The sequence below is a fragment of the Schistocerca piceifrons genome, chromosome 1 (genome assembly GCF_021461385.2).
Source record: "Schistocerca piceifrons isolate TAMUIC-IGC-003096 chromosome 1, iqSchPice1.1, whole genome shotgun sequence".
Classification (NCBI taxonomy): Eukaryota; Metazoa; Arthropoda; class Insecta; order Orthoptera; family Acrididae; genus Schistocerca; species Schistocerca piceifrons.
Genome location: NC_060138.1, coordinates 334,987,281 through 335,006,426, shown reverse-complemented (window position 1 = coordinate 335,006,426; position 19,146 = coordinate 334,987,281). Strand labels below are relative to the sequence as shown.

The 19,146-nt window shown below is 40.6% G+C and overlaps 1 protein-coding gene across 1 annotated transcript in view; it reads right to left on the bottom strand.

The window, feature by feature from the left end:
- Positions 1 to 255: 255 nt before the first annotated feature.
- The window catches only part of LOC124795837 (protein scarlet-like), a 345,562-nt gene continuing 326,671 nt past the window's right edge, over positions 256 to 19,146 (bottom strand). The window contains exons 12-16 of the mRNA XM_047259923.1: positions 13,299 to 13,523; positions 12,781 to 12,916; positions 12,603 to 12,708; positions 613 to 713; positions 256 to 508 (exon numbers count right to left, since the gene is read on the bottom strand). Of these exons, the coding sequence (XP_047115879.1) occupies positions 327 to 508; positions 613 to 713; positions 12,603 to 12,708; positions 12,781 to 12,916; positions 13,299 to 13,523 (750 nt within the window). The 3' untranslated portion in view covers positions 256 to 326. The remainder of the gene's footprint in view (positions 509 to 612; positions 714 to 12,602; positions 12,709 to 12,780; positions 12,917 to 13,298; positions 13,524 to 19,146) is intronic.

Below are 19,146 nucleotides of genomic sequence, written 5' to 3'. Positions count from 1 at the left end.
AGTGTGTGTTCTCTACTGATACCTCTCTGATATACTGTAGTTGTACCTATTGTACAACTATCTGCATCATCGAGCATGCATGCATCCAATGCATCCAGGTCTATATTCTATGAGGGGTTTGGAGACAAAGTTCCATTTATTACTCGACAAGAAAAAAAGTAATAGTACTTTTAAAACAAAAATCAGGTTTTGATACACACAGAGTGTATTGATTTGGAGGTCTTTGTTTGAGAGGATTAAAGAACACACACAAAGTTCTTCAAAAAATATTTAAATAATATTTTACTATACAAAATGAACATATGGTTATTCTTTTCAGTTGTGTGTTAATATACAGGTTCTTTCCTACTACGAATGCAAATTGCAATAAAACCAATTACATGAGAAAGAGTGTAGATGAGAAACAATCCCAGTAAGTCCAAATCAAAATTATTTGGTCCATAACCGTACTTTTCTAGCACACCGTATCCTGTAGATATGCAGGGCAGTTTTGGATCTTCATAGCAAGCTATAGAACAAGAAAAAATTAAGTATTAATAATTGTATTAAGATGTTTTCCTTCAACTTATATGGCAAATAACTTGGATTAGAATCACATGTGAATATACTTACGAATGTGGTGGATTTTTTCCCACTGTAGAATAGATACTGCCTCAGTACCATAGTAAAAATTTGATGTATAACGGATCCACGATAAGTGTGCTGGCAGATTACTGTAATCAAGAAACATAGTCTATTAACTATAATTTTTTGTACCAAACAGAAATGTGCAACAAACTGTAACACATCACCATCAGTGCTGGAAGGAAGAAAAAAAAAAGCAGATATACAAGGTGATTTTTTCTACCATTTACAAACTCCAGAGATTGATCGATGAGAGGATGTGTAACACAAATGGTCCAGAAATGCATGGTTTCCATGCTAGAGACCATTTATTCAATCATACATTGTTACAGAGGCTGCGGGTTAATATGCACTGTACCACGCAGCCCATAGTTACAGTATCCATGGTTTCCTCCTAGAGGGTGGTACTGTCCCTCACACCTCATGCCCTAGCACCCTCTCCTGACATAGTAATTGGTAATGAAGTATCCGATTCACTTCTATTACTGTCTCACCTTGTAGTGAATGTGATACAGCATTGTACACAATGGTTCTGTATTTGAATTGAGAGCTTGTCGACATGGTGTTTACTTATGGAAAGGCAAATGGCAATGGGCGGTGGGCAACAAGGTTGTATCAGGAGATCCGTCTCTGCAGACAATAACCACAGCATTCAATGTTTCCAATAAAGTTTTACCATTTGTCTGAGACATGACCATTTCAGAAAGCACAAAATCATGAAGGATGTACCCAAAAAGTCCAGACACCAGACTTGGACAAAAATGTGATTAACATTGTGGAAGGTGGCTGCTGTGTCAGTACCAGGCAGTTGGCCCACCAGTACAGGGTAAGCCAAATGACCATGTGGAACATTCTTCAAGACAATTGTTACTACCCTTACTACTTACAGCATCTGCAGGGCTTACTAGTGACAGACTTTCCACATTGGGAGCAGTTTTGTCACTGGTTTCTTCTCCAGGCAACCAAAATGTTGGGATATTTGTCATCCATCCTGTTCAAAGATGAGGCCACCTTTTTGTGGAGTAATATCTTCAACTCCCATAACAGTCATCTGTCGAATAGTACTGAGTGAGGTGGTGCAGTGGTTAGCACATTGGACTCACATTCAGGAGGATGACGGTTCAATCCCACATCTGGCCATCCTGATTAGGTTTTCCATGATTTCCCTAAATAGCTTCAGGCAAATGCTGGGATGGTTCCTTCGACAGGGCATGACCGGCTTCCTTCCCCATCCTTCCCTAATGCGATGAGACCGATGACCCCTCTGTTTGGTCTCTTCCACCAAATCAACTCAATCCTCAGATAGTATACAGAACCCCCATGGTGTGGTGAAAGCAAATCATTAGCATCAGTGCAGTTGGAACATGTGGGCTGGGATAATTAGCGACCATCATTTGGGACCAGTCTTCCTTCCATATCACCTAACAGGCTGGAATTATCAGCATTTCTTGTAGGTGACTTTGCCTCCCCTGTTGGATCTGTTGGAAGAAGTGCCACTGATGATTCAAAGGGTTATGAGGCTGCTACATTATGGTGCTGTCCAGACACATCTCAATCATGTCTTCCCTGGTCAATAATCAGCCAAGGGGGTCCAGTTGGTCCATGTGATTTATGGTCATGGGGCCATCTAAAAAGTGTCACGTATGCAGAGCCCACGAGACACTGGAGCAGTGTACTCATGCTGCCTTTGACACTGTTCAGATGCAGCCTGGCTGATGGGAATGTGTGAGACAGAACGTGTTACGGCATGTACATGCATATGTTGAGGCACAGAAAAATCATTTTCAACACTTTGTTACAACCCCCCAAGCTCAGGGATTGTAATATTTCAGAACAGCTAAGAGGATGGTTTGGGAGATAAGGATGACTCACACTAAAGTATACAGAGAAACACAGGCAAGTGCGTCACTGACTTTATTGCCGCAATCATACAGAGCTGGCCCTGCACTGAACTCAGCGATGGTGCCATGCAGCATGCATTGGTCAGTTCCAAAGACAAATGCTGGAATCTGCAGCATCGACGTCTGGTTGCCAAGCCTTGTGGACATAGCGACACTACTCAGGCCATGGCTAAGTGGCCGATACGTGCGTTAACTGTGCCGGTGGCCCAAAACATGGCTGACTGCTCCCTTAAGTACAGCTCATAGACGCCACGTAAAGTGCTTGAGGGAAGTAGCTGACCACTGTCATTGTAGTGAGCCTTAGCATCTCTGGCCATCCATACAGGGCAGCTCGTTCAGTGCCTGTAGACAGCTCCACACCTGGGTGATCATGAGTTCATGCCCTGGACCTGCCCCTGCAGACAGCAGTTTGCAGTCCACCTGACAATACCAACTAGAGAGTGTAGGCTGGCAGTCCTCTTGCTCCTTGTGCCAGTGTAGCTCCAACATGTGACAAGTCACACCGCAGCAATGACATATCCATGTGGTGGAGGTTGGTGGGAGCTTCAGCAGGCCAATTGGCCACCGATATCCATCACCAAATGGTCATCATGATTGGTCTGCAACTTAAACAGTCAACATGTGGACAAAATAACTCTGTGCCTTCAGGCTTGCTTATTTATATGTCTTTTCCCTACACCTCTGATGCATTTCCTCTGGAGGGGACAAGTGGCATGCTCTTTGCTAATTACAAAGTCAGCTTTTGCCCCTACACACAGCTCACTGGGCACTTTTATAACTGCAACATATGGGTTCTTCACAGCACATCAATGGCCTGTGCTGCCCAGAAAACTGAACGTTTGTGTACAATGCCCAGTGGGCTGTGCATTCTAGCCTGTAAGTGGTGTCATAAAACTGCCTCACAGAATCACTTGCAAAATATCAATGTCGCCCATGCCTGCCATCCCATGTACCAATTGGTCTCTTAACCACTGCCTTCCAACAATAGCTGCGAGAAATTTACAAGAATTTCCCAAATCCATGCCTGTATTTATTCATGGTGTAGCATACTCCTCCCTTCCAAGAAGATTCATCCCAAATCTTTAACACCGTGCTCCCACTTAATTACCTTAACTCTAATAATTTACCCATTGAGGACAATCTCCCAGATTCTTGATAGAGAACTTCTGCTCACATTTTACTGCTACCATGTACCCTTTATCATACCCTTATACACTAAATAAGACCTTAAAACTAATTGCTTCCTTTATCAATGATGGACAACCATTCTAGTGGCAGTCCATAGACTGTGCTCTCTTGCTTCTTATCCAGAAATACAATACACAAAAGCCTGCTAGAAACACACCACAACTGGTCGTTGATATGCTCACCACTAATACCTTGTGCTCTTGCTCTTCCCAGAAATGGTGTACATGCTGCCACATTTGTTCCATTGAAATTCCCCTTTGCTTGGACACTATTAATCTATCCAAAGACTGCAAAAGTTCTGGATTAAGTGTTCATTTAAATACATTAAATTTTGGATGTTAAATGCCCTCAAAATACAATGTATTTTGCAACTATGTTATAACGGGTGAGCCTGTAAGCATAGCATCCCTACCTACCAGTCTGCCTCCTTTGTAGCAGTACAACCATACATTTTCTGGCATGAATACAGAGCATAACCAATGAGTACCACCCTTTGGAAGATGTTCGAGCTGGCAGAAGTTCCTTCCCACAACGTGTCACATTTACTCCCACGGAAACAAACTTCCTTCAGATGTCTGCATATTAGTCCATACTTGGCCACCTGGACAGATCACAAATTACTCTATCATCCCCTCCCTTGTGTGCACAACCCACGAAAAAAACAAACAAAAAAATAACAGCATGAAAAACTAAAAACTCTGTAAAAATAAGAAAAACAGCAAATATCCCTAAGGCAAAAAAAAGAATACATACTCCCTGATATACTAAACCAAAATATTAGTAACAATAATAATAATAATAACAAATTAAATTATACAACTTACTTATGCAACCATAACCATATGGCACATCACGCACCTTACGTTGCTCACCAATTCCAGGTTTCTTCCTTTACTCTTTGTAGCTTCCCTCTCTTGGTTGGCTGCCAATAACTGAGGTATTTCCTCCACCATTCCTTTAAATGGTTTTATGTGACTGACATGTACAACAAACATTTTTGAGGGGAACGGTATCTTCACATTGACTGGTGAGGTCATTTCCACAACCTGGTATGGTGCCTGGTATTTTTTTTAAATTTCTTCATTTTTCCCCCCTTTTGACATATAGGGACTAGTGACTGTTACCCAGTGTCCTAAGCAGTATTGTGGCAATTTGCCCACGTGTTTGTTTGACTGTTCCTGGCATTCTAGCACCTTCACATTTGCTTTTTGCACATTCCTCCAAACCTCCCTAATTCTTCTCGAAAACTTCCTCACTGACTCACCATCTGGTCCCAATTTAGGAATCAAAGTGTCAAAGGGAGATGGCATTTTCCTGCCATACACCACCTCAAATGACAACAAGCCCATTGCAACATGAACCTTCGAATTATAGGCACACTGTACATGTGGTAAACAGGTGTCCCAATCACCATGCTTGGAATCTACGCAGTAGCTCAACATCTTTGCAATTGTCATGTGCACATGTTCTGTTCTCCCATTGGTCTGTGAATGAATTGAACTCGTCTATAGCTTCCTAGTACACAACACATGGCATACTTGTTTCATTAAGTCTGAGACAAAATTTGTACCTTGGCCCATAAGTATGGTCTCAGGCACCTGGAATATTAATATCCAGTTGTTTACTAACATCTGTGCCATAGTACTAGCCCATTGGTCTGGCATTGGTACCATTTCCAAAAATTGAAAAAAATGACTGATGACCATGAGAACATACCTATTTCCTACAGGTGTTTTATTAAATGGCCAGAGGACATCCAACCCCAACATATTAAATGACTGGATGCCTCTGATAACCTTTGGAATGGCACTCTCTGATGCATAATGTCGGCCCTCTGCACTCATGGCTGCACAGTCCTTAACATGTTGCTCCACATCATGCTTCCTGTTCCTCCATCAAAACTGCTCTGCTACACAGCTGTCTGTTGCACATTGCCCACCATGTCCTGACGACATATGGTTGTGAGCTTGCTGCAAATCTTCCTTCTGAAAACTCTCTGTAACCACTACATGTGATCCACACTTAATCGTTCTACACAACAAACCCTCATCCATAATGAAATGTGGCTGTGATTTAAATGTCTGGCACTCCTCATTCCTTGCCTGTGCCCACTGCCACTCTTCAGTGCTCTTCCAGAGCATACTTAATATTGCTACCCTGTGGCTTAACAAATCTGCATTTGCATACTGTCTCCCTGGCTTATGGATCACCTCTTACTCAAATTCACTAAGCTTAAGTGCCCACCGAGATTATCTACTAGATAGCTATTTCAAACCCAGCAACGATTTCAATGAGATATAACCTGTCATGACCTTAAACTAACTACCATACAGATAACACCAAAAATATGTAATACTAAATATAACTGCAAACTTCTCTGTCTCTTTAGCTGAGTAGTTACACTCTGTGTTGTTTAACTGACTTGAAGCATGAGCTATCAGATGTTACTAACCATCTACCATATGTGCCAAAACACAACCAACTGCCTCATTTGAAGCATCATACTGGAGGATAAACTCTTTCTTGAAATCCAAAGAAAGTGATACTGGATCTGAAAATGATATTTCTTTCAATTTTTCAAATGTTTCCTGACATCCCCTTCTTCATTAGCTCGTCCAAGAGTCTGGCTATTTTTTCAGACTCTTTCACGAACTGTCTATAATAATTACAGAGGCCAATGAACTTAGTTGCTTGTGGTTTCAGATAATTCTGAACTGCACATGTAAGACAAGGATCAGTCTGTATGCCACACTCACTAATCGAGTGCCCCAGATAGTTTCCATAAGTTTGTGCAAAATGGCACTTGTCCACACTTAACGTTAAATGTGACAATCATAGTCTATTAAACACATCCTCCAAATGTCTCACATTCTCTGGTAAATACTTTGAATACGCAATTATGCCATTGAGATAGACTAGAAAAGTTTTTGGCTTTAATCTTCTCAGTACCCCATCTAACTGTTGAAAAGTTGTCAGTGCATACTTTAGTCCAACGGGCAAGCATTTACAGTGAAAATGTCCTGCTTGGATGGAAAACACTGTTTTTGGCCTATCTTCAGGTGCGACCTCCAATGATGGTATCCACTGCTGAGGTCCATAGTTGTAAAGAACCAATACTACCCAGATTACCCATTGTTTCCATGATGTTTGGAGTTGGTTAAGCACCCAAAATGGTTCTTGCATTTAGATATCTGTAGTCACAGCATAATCTGTTATTCTGCGTCCGATCCGCTGACTTTTTTTGGCATGATGACAATATTTGCACTCCAGTGACTATCACTCGCTTCTATGATCCCATCCCATAGTACATTCATGCTCATAAATTAATGCTCTGTTGGGCAATTTGTGGGTTTAAATCACCTCGGGGTATGACCATGCGGTGCATTTGACCTGCGGTCATCGCACGATGGCGCTGGCAGCAGTCCACGTACACAGAGATCTATTGGTGCATGTCAGAGTATGGTGCAGATGTTTTCAGATGTGCTGATGGTGGCTGTGTGTTGAAAATGACTCAAAGAACACATATTGATGGCGTTATGAGGGATAGAATACTAGGGCGACTGGAGACTGGTCAAACACAGCAGGTCCTCCGTGTGTCACAAAGGGTGATCTCAAGATTATGGCAATGTTTCCAGCAGACAGGAAATGTGTCTAGGCGCTACAGTAAGGGACTTCCACAGTGTACAACACCACAAGAAGACTGATATCTCATCATCAGTGCCCGCAGATGGCCACGGAGTACTGCAGGTGGCCTTGCTCGGGACCTTACCGCAGACACTGGAACAGTTGTCTTCAGACACACAGTCTACAGATGACAGAACAGACATGGTTTATTTGCCCAGAGACCTATAAAGTGCATTCCACTGACCCCTGGTCCCACGACAGCCCGTAAAGCCTGGTGTCAAGAACAGAGTACATGGTCATTGGAACAGTGGTTCCAGCTTATGTTCACAGACGAGTCCAGGTATTGTCTGAACAGTGATTCTCACCAGGTTTTCATCTGGCATGAACCAGGAACCAGATACAAACCCTTTAATGTCCTTGAAAGGGACCTGTATGGAGGTTGTGGTTTGATGGTGTGGGGTGGGATTATGATTGGTGCACATACACCCCTGCATGTCTTTGACAGAGGAACTGTAACAGGTCAGGTGTATCGTGACGTCACTTTGCACCACTATGTCCACCTTTTCAGGAGTGCAGTGGGTTCCATCTTCCTCCTGATGGATGATCACATATGGCCCCACCAAGCTGCCATTGTGGAGGAGTACCTAGAAACAGAAGATATCAGGCAAATGGAGTGGTCCGCCTGTTCTCCAGACCTAAACCCCATTGAGCACATCTGGGATGCTCTTGGTCAATGTATCGCTGCACATCTTCAAACCCCTAGGACACTTCAGGAGCTCCGACAGGCACTGGTGCAAGAATGGGAGGCTATAGCCCAGCAGCCACTCGACCACCTGATCCAGAGTATGCCAACCCATTTTGCGGCCTATGTACCTGTGCATGGTGATCATATCCCATACTGATGTTGGGGTACATGTGAGGAAACAGAGGCGTTTTGTAGCATATGTGTTTTGGGACGGTTTCCTCAACTTATCATCAATACCGTGGGCTTACAGATCCGTGTTGTGTGTGTTCCCTATGTGCCCTTGTTATTAGCTCCAGTTTTGTGTAGTGCCACATTGTGTAGCACTACATTCAGCAATTTATGAGCATGAATGTAGTTGATCAATAAATTCTTCTAACAATGATTGCAGCTGCTTTGCTGTACAGTATGGCTTCCTATAGCTTGGTGTACTATCCTCTGTCATTATGAGATGTTGCATCAGCGAGATTGCTGTTCTCAATAGCCATTTGATAACTGTCCTTCAAATGATCTACTTTCCCTCATGACACTTCCTTATCAAAAGTTTGCTTGTGTCTTTCCTCTAAGCTTGACCTATCAAAAGCTCTGATCTCCCAAGACTTCCAGAGTGGCTATTTTCACCCTTTGACAAGGCCACTTTCACTCTGCCAAAGTTATCCACACTAACCTCAATCATCTGTTCCCCAAAAATGTCACTCACATGTGCTAAACTCTTGTGGATAAAACAATGTGAACTATCCAACTCTTCATTGCTTAAGAGCAGTGCAAATGCATACTATGTTTCCCTCAGCAAATTGTTATCCTCTGAAGCCCACACTATCTTTCCCGTACCTGCTAGTATTTTATCCTGCTAATCAATTTTTTTTCAAATGTATGCAGGATAATTTGTCTCACCTCCATGATAGGTGAATCTTGCATCATTGTCTCAGTTGCAATTGTTTCCCCCAATTGAAACAAAGTCTCACTGAGTTCCACTGTGTGCTGCCAAATATCAATCTTAGCATGATGTTTGTCAAAAAAGTCTGGCCTGAGAATCACTAAATAATTTTCGCCTATGCATGGCAACACATCCATGTGTTTGCTGAACTTAGTTTTCCTGACTGAAAACTCCAGTACTGCTATACTCAATGATTCCATCCTATTATCACCATTCCCACATAGCCTATATCATGGTGGCCCCAGTCTCCCCTTTCCTATGAGGTCCAGAATGATAACAGACACATTCACACGTGTGTCCACCACAAATCTTTGTTTCCTGCCACCAACAAAGACCACCAAGCTACATTCTATCTGTGCACTAACTTGTCCCATGTTATGGTCAATCCTACAGTTGAAGCAATCCCATTTACGTTTAATGGCTGCTTTCCTTGCCGGTGCTTTCCACCCTTCCTACCTCTACACTCAAATCCCTGGTGGCCCACTATGCCACATACATAGCACTCTGGTTGCTTACACTTCTTCCTTACACACCCCTCCCAACCATATCCATAACACTTGCATCCACAAGCAAACACGCAATTGTCTACTCTCTGCTTTGTGGCCATATCCACCTCCTCTATAAGTGTTGCGATCCTAAGAACTGACTCCAAGTCCTCTGGATTCTCCATCCATACCCTTGTGACATTACAACATGTGTATCATGCAAAAAAAAACGTCTGCCACTCCATTTTCTGCCTCCTGTAACAGTACCCTATTAGCTTCAACATTCTGGGTCTGTAGATATGTTTTTTCTTATACCTTAATAGCTTATAATTAGAGCTTGACATTGAAGATGTTAAGGAGGTATTTTTACTTTTAGGTATTTATAAATATCATTTACATTATTTTTACAGTGAAAATGTAATGTTTTATTTAAACTATATAAATGTTAGAAATGTTAATGGATGTTAACGGATTCTACCTGAGAACACTTCCACAGGCTCATTGCACTGCACTGACAATGTACTTAATTTCTCCCAAAAAATCACACACTGTTCTGCTTTCAGTAGCACTGACACAACCCTGCACAGCCCAATCCTGCAACATGATATGCAACATATGCTTTGACATCAACTGTCAAACACATATTAGCACCATATAGGGTTACTTCATCTGCCCACCCATGTGCTTCTGCAGCATCCATAATTCCTCTAATGAAAATTGTTGTGTCCTCTGTTGGCTTGCCCAAGAAGCGATTAATCAGCACAACCACTGCCGGGTCATATGGAATAGAAGGCACTCTCAATCTGGACTTACATTCCTGAGCTCTGATTGCGTCTAATCACGACTCTCCTAAAGAGCCTCGAACTCATGATTATGTTTGAAATTTCTCCCCTTCATGCTTTCAAACTGCTCTGTTAACAACTGCACCTACCGAGTTAAAGTAGCAGCTGCATCTGAGGTAGTAGCATGTGTTTCCGCCTTTTTGCGTACTCTAGTTCCACCTTCAAGCAACTTATTTTTTTAAAACAAGGGAAAGGACAAACTCCCATTCATCTCTACATACACACAAAAGAAATGAAAACACAAATTAATTCCTTTGGCAAATCATCACCCATCTACACTCAGTACAACTGCTAGACAGATGACCAGTATGCCTAAATACAGAATAAGTAGCTGCTACAGCATTAGTACATGGCAACTCGTACCTAGACAAATTGAAAAAGGGTCACTTCACTGGCACTAAATTATCATGTCTACCATTAGCTCTAAACAAAGGTAAGTCCACAGTTCCTGTAGCTTCACAAAAGTAAATTTAGCTCACACAACTAACTCTGACAATGAGAGCAAACATAAAAACAATGTAAGTAAAGCTTAGACTCACAGCACCACACTATGCTGAGCTGGTACCAGTGTCAAATGCCACTGCATCATTCACCACTCACCAAAACCAACTCTCTCACCAAAACTTAGTGTTGGATGCAGACAGACACTTTCTGATGCAGCGTATTGTGTTGGAAAGCAAAACTATCATATCCTGACACCAAATTGTTATAACCTCCCAAGCTCAGGGACTGCAATATGTTAGAATGACCAAGATGTATGGTTTGGGAAAGAGAAGTGACTCATGCCAAAATGTGTAGAGAAACACATGCAAGTGTCTCACTGAACTTCATTACACTGAAGGTACAGAGCTGGCCCTGCACTGAACTCGGCAATCACAACATGCACCGTGCATGGGTCAGCACCAACATGAAATGCTGTAATCTGCAGCATCAATATTCAGTCTTCCAGCCTTGTGGACATAGCGATCCAACTTGCGCCATGGCTGCATGTGTTGACTGTGCCCATGGCCCGGAACATGGCTGACTGCTCCCACAAAAGTGACTCGAGGACCCCATGTAGAGCACCGAAGGGAAGCAGTTGACTGCCGTCATTATAGTGATGCTTAGCAATTCTGTCCATCTGCCCAGGCCACATCGTTCAGTGCCTGTAGATGGCTCTGCACCAGGAGGCCACTAGTTTGTGCCCTGGACCCACCCTTGCAGACACAAGCTTGCAGTCCACTGGACAATGCCACTCAGAGAGTGGAGGCTAGCAGCCCTCAGTGTAGCTACAAGGAGCAACAATCCCTGTGACAGCAATGACACATCCGTGCAGCAGAGGTTGAAGGTAGCTTTAGCGGGCCAATTGGCCACTGATATCCATCACCAAAAGGTCATCATGGTTGGCCTGCAACTTAAAAAATTATCATTCTCTCAATTTCTAGACGGAGACAATATGACAACACAACTGCCTGCTTTGTGCCTCCAAACTCACTTATTTATTTGCATTTTCCATATGCCTGTGACATAGTTCCCCAGGAAGGAACAAGTGGAATGCTCTTTGCTAATTACAATTTCAGATTTCCTCATCCCACTTTGGCCCCTACACACAGGTCACTCGGCATTATTGTAACTGCAACAAATGGGTTCTTTATAGCATGTTGGTGCCCTGTGCTACCCTGATTACTGCACATTTTTATACAGTGTCCGCTGTGCCATGTCTTCTAGCCCGCAAGTGGTGTCATAAACCTGCTTTGCAGAATCATTTGTAAAATATCAACATCACATGCGCCTGCCATCCGATGTGCCAACAGGTTCTTTAACCACTACCTCCCACCCCTAGCTCCATGAAATTTACAAGAATTCCCCCCTGTACTTACTCGTGGCAGAGTACAGAACTGTAACGGTGGCTGTATGGTTCAGTACATATTAGACCGCAATCTCTGGTGTCTAGCATGGGAACCATGAACTTCTGAACATAAGTTCATTAGATTATTATTATTTTTTTATCCTCTCATCAATGAATCCCTAGAGTTTGTGCACAGGGGAAAAAATCAGCCTGTATAAGTGCACTCATTTATTTTTGTTTCCTTGTATCCAAACTGTTTTCCATAAACTGACAAAAACACTGCAAAAATAATTATAGAACAGAATGTTAGTTGATGAAATATATTCTTCTTCCTCATGTCTAATTACCTTAAATAACACATTTTCAAATTACATGACAGCAAGAGTTGCTGAACTGACATCAACACTTCAAAGAGAAATTACTTAACTTACCCAAGATGAAGATAAATTCCTGAGAATGTTAGAGTCAGAAAATCTATAGGAACTGAGACAAGTGATGCTGTAGAAACAGATTCAAATGCTGCTGACATCACACACCCTGTAAAAATATACATTAGTTAAAAATCTCTAAATGTACTATATATCATTACTATGTAGTAATCACACCTACCAAGAGCTGTTGCTGATATGGCACTCAGAATAACTGGTACACAGAATACAAGAAATCCTCTCAGTCCTCCTTGTAATCCAACAATCCAAAATATAAGTGTTGTGTACATAAATGGCTCTATTATTGTACGTGGAAGCTGGAAATTAATGTACAAACATGAATTCATTATACTTCACAGACAAATCAACTAAACATTTAGTTTCCTTTCAGTATTCACATATACACTTGCATGCACACACACATACAGGCATATGCATGTCCCCCCACCCCACACACACACACACACACACACACACACACACACACACACACACACAGAGAGAGAGAGAGAGAGAGAGAGAGAGAGAGAGAGAGAGAGAGAGAGAAAGTTTAAAAGCTTCTTAAGTGTACAACACGAGTTGTTAATTTATAGAGCAAAAATCACAGGTTCGTAATTAGCAAGCTAATTACTTTACAAGGATTACATTACATTACATGTGTGACTCATTTAAGAATTCAAAACAAACTAAAATGATTACCAGTATAAGCATTTTTGATATATAATATGGTCCTGGTTTGTACAATCCACTGCTTATTTCACGGAGCAAAATTGGTATTTCACTTGGAAATGTATGAAAAACACCATACGAAAAAGTGAATATAGTTTCTGTAATGATCAAGTACATTAGACCTTGAACATTCTGGATTCCTCTTTGATCAAGTTTAATGCCCACATATGGCAAAGCAAGCAGCAGAGCAATCATCTGTAAAAAAAAAAAAAAAAAAGACATACAACTATAACATGTTTCTTAACAGTGTGTTCAAATATTTTCAAACAATTTGGATATAACATCATACTGCAACCTGGTGACTGGGACTGAAGTGTTACTTTAGTCAGACAAGCAATGGTAAAAGATTTTTGAACATCATAGAATATACACGTTAGAATTAGAACATAGTTCCCTCAAATTCAAATGCACTGTCTGCAACACTGCCAACTAATATCTAACAGATGGCAACATCATTCAGAAATTGCTGAATAAATTATTACAATATCTTCAAGAAAATATCTGTTACAACAATCTATTTTCGCATTATGTCAATCCCTTTTGATAATCACTTTTGTCACTCTTGTACATCACTGATACTGAAGACTGTGCTCTTGTTCCCACTTTAGACACACATCTAAACCACTGTAGAAATTACGTGTGAATCACACTTATAATGCTGAATCCTGATGTTCTTTTCTCTTTTAATTCTGAAAATGTTATTCATTTGTTGACTCATTCATCCAGTTCTGACATGGCAATCTGGAACTGTACCATCTGTTATGACTTCAACTCCTGTGAATAACTAATTTTTCCCCCTTTGCTCATTTCTAAAAATTTTCCTCATATAGATTCATTATTCAACGTAAAGTTTTGATATGATTATTCTATTGCTGCACATAATTTTATTGGGAAATTAGTTAGTTAGAAATTACACCTAATTCTTCAATTCTAGTACATGACATACTAAGAAAAATATTGTGAGCTAATACATGTTTATAAGGAGCATGGCACTACTAGTTTTAAAGACTGGTAGTTCAACTTTTAACCTATACCCATTTCCATGAAACTAATTACTTTACAAAATTATTAATATTCAATTCCTGAAGTAGTTATATTATCTATTGAGATTTTTCCTCAAAGCTCATTAGATTCTGAACTTTGAAATTGTACTTTGTTGCTCTATTTCTTTTTTTTTTTTCTTTTTGAATCAAGTGAAGTCTCTCTCTAATTAATTAAGCCACTAATTATCAATTTGCATAATTTATCTTTAGGTAGAATAATTCTAAAAATGCCAACCATACTTGGGTATTCCCAATGTGGCTGTATAAAGTGATTCCATAAACTTTTCTAAATTCTTAGATTTCTACATTTTTCATAGACCAAAATTTTATCAATAATTATAGTCCATTCTGAGAATCATAATTTAACCTAGCAAGTCTCAGTTGAGCAAACAAGCATGTAACACCTATGTCAAGCATGCTTATGGTATTTATTCATGCAACAGTTATTCACAAGTTATTCACGAAAATTTGTCTGTCAGTAGCTACAATAACACCATAATGGCAATGTTTAAAAACTAAAGTGATTTCTGTAACTCAACTTGATGAATATTTTGACTGAAAAGTGTTGTGGTTGGTAGGCAGCTTACACTGTTTTGTGACTTGAACAAGCTGTTGTTGAGTGTTGCGACTTTCACGAATGACTGAACTAAGTGAACTACTGCAGTGTAATTTCATCTACTGGATTATTACGAGACAGTAGGCAAACTGTGATAATTAGTGTAAAAATGAGCTATGTTCTGTGCCACTCTTAATTTTTTTAGTGACTTATAATTGCCACAGATTATTGGACAATGTTGTATTAACTTGTGCTTCAATGACTTTAGAATTTATGTTAATAATACTGCCCTGGACTCTTGGTGGTTTGTGATTGCTGACCTGATTGTAAGTACTAATGATTTCACAAAGAAGAGAAAACTGGTCATCATTCTAACAATATGACTTTGACGCTAATAAACGGGTAAAAAATGCAACCTAAATTGTGGTGTTGGATATATTTTCTTTTTAGCAAACAGCATCAAATACTGAATTTTGATCTTCAATATCCCAGACTGACGTGCTACCAAATAAACAATTTAGACTACATATCATTATGTTGGTAGATTACAATTCATACTTCATAAATCCCAAAACAATAGAGAGATTTCAGAGATGTTTTAGAAATTAAGTTGTATGTTAACAGACAGGAGCTTTCTGATTAATTCAGCCATGTTCTGGAGCTATCTCAGTTAAATTCAAACAATTGAGAGACTGTGGTCATGTGTTTGTGAATTGTGTTTGCCCGTGCACACATGTCTGTGTTTGTGTGTGTGTGTGTGTGTGTGTGTGTGTGTGTGCTTTGTCTGTTTTTGATAAAGATCTTGTTGGCTGAAAGCTCACTTTCTGACAGTCTTCTTTTTGTGACTATCTGCAACACAGCATCTCCGCTATATGGTGAGTAGCAACTATCCTTTTCATAATACACCTACCTCAGTTAGTCATCCATCTGGAAGCCTAGGAATTTTCATGCAGGGTTTCAGTACTGTGTGTTAATTAAATCTCTACTTCTGGCACGTGTATGGCCTACTCATTTGTCTGGAACTACATAAGACAATTTTCTGAGAGATTAAGTATGTCAACTACAGGAGGGAGCTGAGCACCTGACCTTGCAGGGAGGCCATATTTAATGCTACCAGTTGTTTATTTATGATTCCATCAACATAAGGGAGCTGCCTTTCAGGCCTCATTGTTTTAGTACAATTTATTATCTACATCATCAAACACACTTACGAGGTCAAAAATCAATGAGATAATTTTTCTTGTTTAGTTCTTGAGGTTAAATTGTGCTTTCTCTGCACAGTATCCTTTATGGAAGCCAAACTGAGCAACAGTTAAAAGATTATTGTCAGAAATGTGGTTCAATATTCAGTTGCAGGATACCTTCTCAGAATGCTTGAGAACACAGAAAGAAGAGAGATGGGTTTGTAACGAAAGGTCATTTGTTTGTCTTCAGTTTCTTCACACATGTTTTATCTTAATTTTGTAAAAATCTACTTGTGAAACTATGCAGTTATTTTTCATCCTTTTCCTACATTTACAAAGTAACCAAAAGTAATCATCTAATGTTGCTGCTTTGCTTGTAAAGTGGCTTGAAAAATGTTTATTAACAAAAGTATGATCATATATGATATCAAACCAAATTTGTGAGTAGACTGAGGATGGAAGGATATCACATGTTATCTTGGATAGAAAGTCACTGATAGAAGAAGAAGTAACTTCAGATGAGCCCCAAGGAAATTTAATGGGAACCTTGCTGTACATGTTATATATTAGTGACCTTTCAGACAATATTAATGGTAAGTATTTTTATCACGGCTAAATAGTCTACAAATCTGGCTGCTGGACCTGTGAGGATTTCCCAGCTTTACAGAATCAGCACAGACATGAACGCGCATACCCGAAACAATGGTTCCTCTCAGAACCCGTTGACCAAGGACATTGGAGATGTCTTTAAAATCCTACAACTCAACATAGAAGGAATGAGTAGAGCTAAATCTGACTACCTAATTAAAGTCCTAGACAACCATTCAGTGGATGCTGTCTTGCTCCAGGAAACACATTGCGCCGACGAAAAGCAGTTGAAAAATAGATGCAAACTTCCAGGCTATTCCCTTGCTGCAGCAACTCACCATACTAACTATGGCACTGCCACCTACTTTAAAAACAACACTGACCAGGTACACGATATAAAAACACACACTGACCCAAGCGCCTACGTCATAAGAACAAAAATTGCTGATATTGAAGTCATCAACCTCTACAAACCCCCAACTCAGTCATGGAATGACTCTGCTATTTCCAACATACAACATCCTACAGTGATAATGGGCAATTTCAACAGCCACAGTACCCAGTGGGGATATAACAACACCAATGAGGATGGGGAGGGAGTAATGAAATGGGTGGACATAGAAGACGTCTTCTTGATCCATGATCTAAAGGATAAAGGGACTTTCCACTCGGCTAGATGGAAAAGAGACTACAACCCCGATCTGTGCTTTGTTTCCAGAGACGCCAAAAAGCTACCACTACGCTGCAATAAACAGATTTTGCCTGATTTTCCTCATAGCCAGCACAGGCCCGTCCTGCTACGTGTTGGTATATGGATTCCAATAGTGAGATCTACACCTAAATCTTGATGGAATTTTGGCAAAGCCAATTGGGAAGCCTTTACCGCCAAAATGGACCACAACATCCAATGGATCCCAACCGCATCGAAGAACTACAACCTCTTTGTGGGATTACTCCTAGCCATTGCCAAAAAACACATTCCCAGAAGCTACAGGAAAACTTATATTCCCGGCTGGAGCCAAGAATGCATAGACCTATATAATGCATATTCGCAAAACAACGATCCTGAAATTGCGGACGAGCTTCTCCAATGCCTGGACTCAGCAAGATGAGAAAAGTGGCACACTCTCATGAAAAATATGGACTTCAAGCACTCCAGCAAGAAAGCCTGGTGCCTTCTTAAAAACCTTGGTGAAAGCTCCATTAAAACCTGTATGGGTGGCAACATACACCCCAAAGAGGTAGCAAACAGAATAGTTAACCTTATGAGAAAAACACCATGCAGCAACAAGGATAAGACTATGAAAGTAAAGAAAGAACTGAGAACCAAGCTCTGACAATCCACACCCGACAACAATTTCTCAAAAACCTTTATCATCCTAGAGATCACAGAAGCACTGAAAGAAATGAAAATGGGTAAAGCGGCTGGTTTAGATGAGGTCTACCCTGAGTTCTTACGGCACCTAGGACCTCAAGCTCTACTGTGGCTAACTCAGTTTTACAATGACATCCAACGATCGGAAACACTACCACCACTATTTAAACAAACCAAGATTGTCGCCATTCTTAAGCCTGGCAAAGATGGAAAGCTCTCAGAGGACTATAGACTTATAGCTCTTCTAAGTGTATGCTACAAACTATTGGAGAGACTTATTCTCAACAGAATAAAACTCATTGCTGAGAATTTCATTCCTATTGAACAAGCCGGATTTAGACCCGGTCGGAGCTGCTGTGATCAAGTATTATCTCTTACCACACATATTGAGAGTGGATTTCAAAGGAAGAAAAAGACAGTCGCCGTGTTCATAGATCTATCGTCAGCATATGACACAGTGTGGGGGGAGGCAATGATTCTTAAACTCCAACGCATTATTCCTTGCAAGAAAACGGCTACCCTAATCAACAATATGCTTTCAAATAGATTTTTTGAAGTACACCTAGATGGAGAGATAAGCAAGAAATATAGGTTAAATGATGGCCTGCCCCAAGGATCCGTGCTAGCTTCATTACTTTTTAATATATATACATCAGACCTACCAGAGACATCTTCTAAGAAGTTTATCTATGAAGACGATATTGCTCTCACATATCAACATCAAGACTTCCACAATTCCGAAAGAATCATTGAGGAAGACCTTATCAAAATGGATGAATATTTCGAAACATGGAGGCTCAGACCTAATACTTCTAAAACCCAAGTCTCCTGTTTCCACCTCAACAACAGACAGGCAAACTATGCACCCCACGTAGAGTTCAGAGGCCAGCTGCTTAACTACAATCCCCTCCCAAAGTATCTGGGAATTACATTGGACTGATCTCTGACGTACAAGGAGCACTTATACAAATGCGCAGCAAAAATCAAAACCAGAAATAATGTCCTACACAAACTCACTGGAAGTAGCTGGGGAGCAAGTGTGATTCACACGTAATTTCTACAGTTCTCAGAA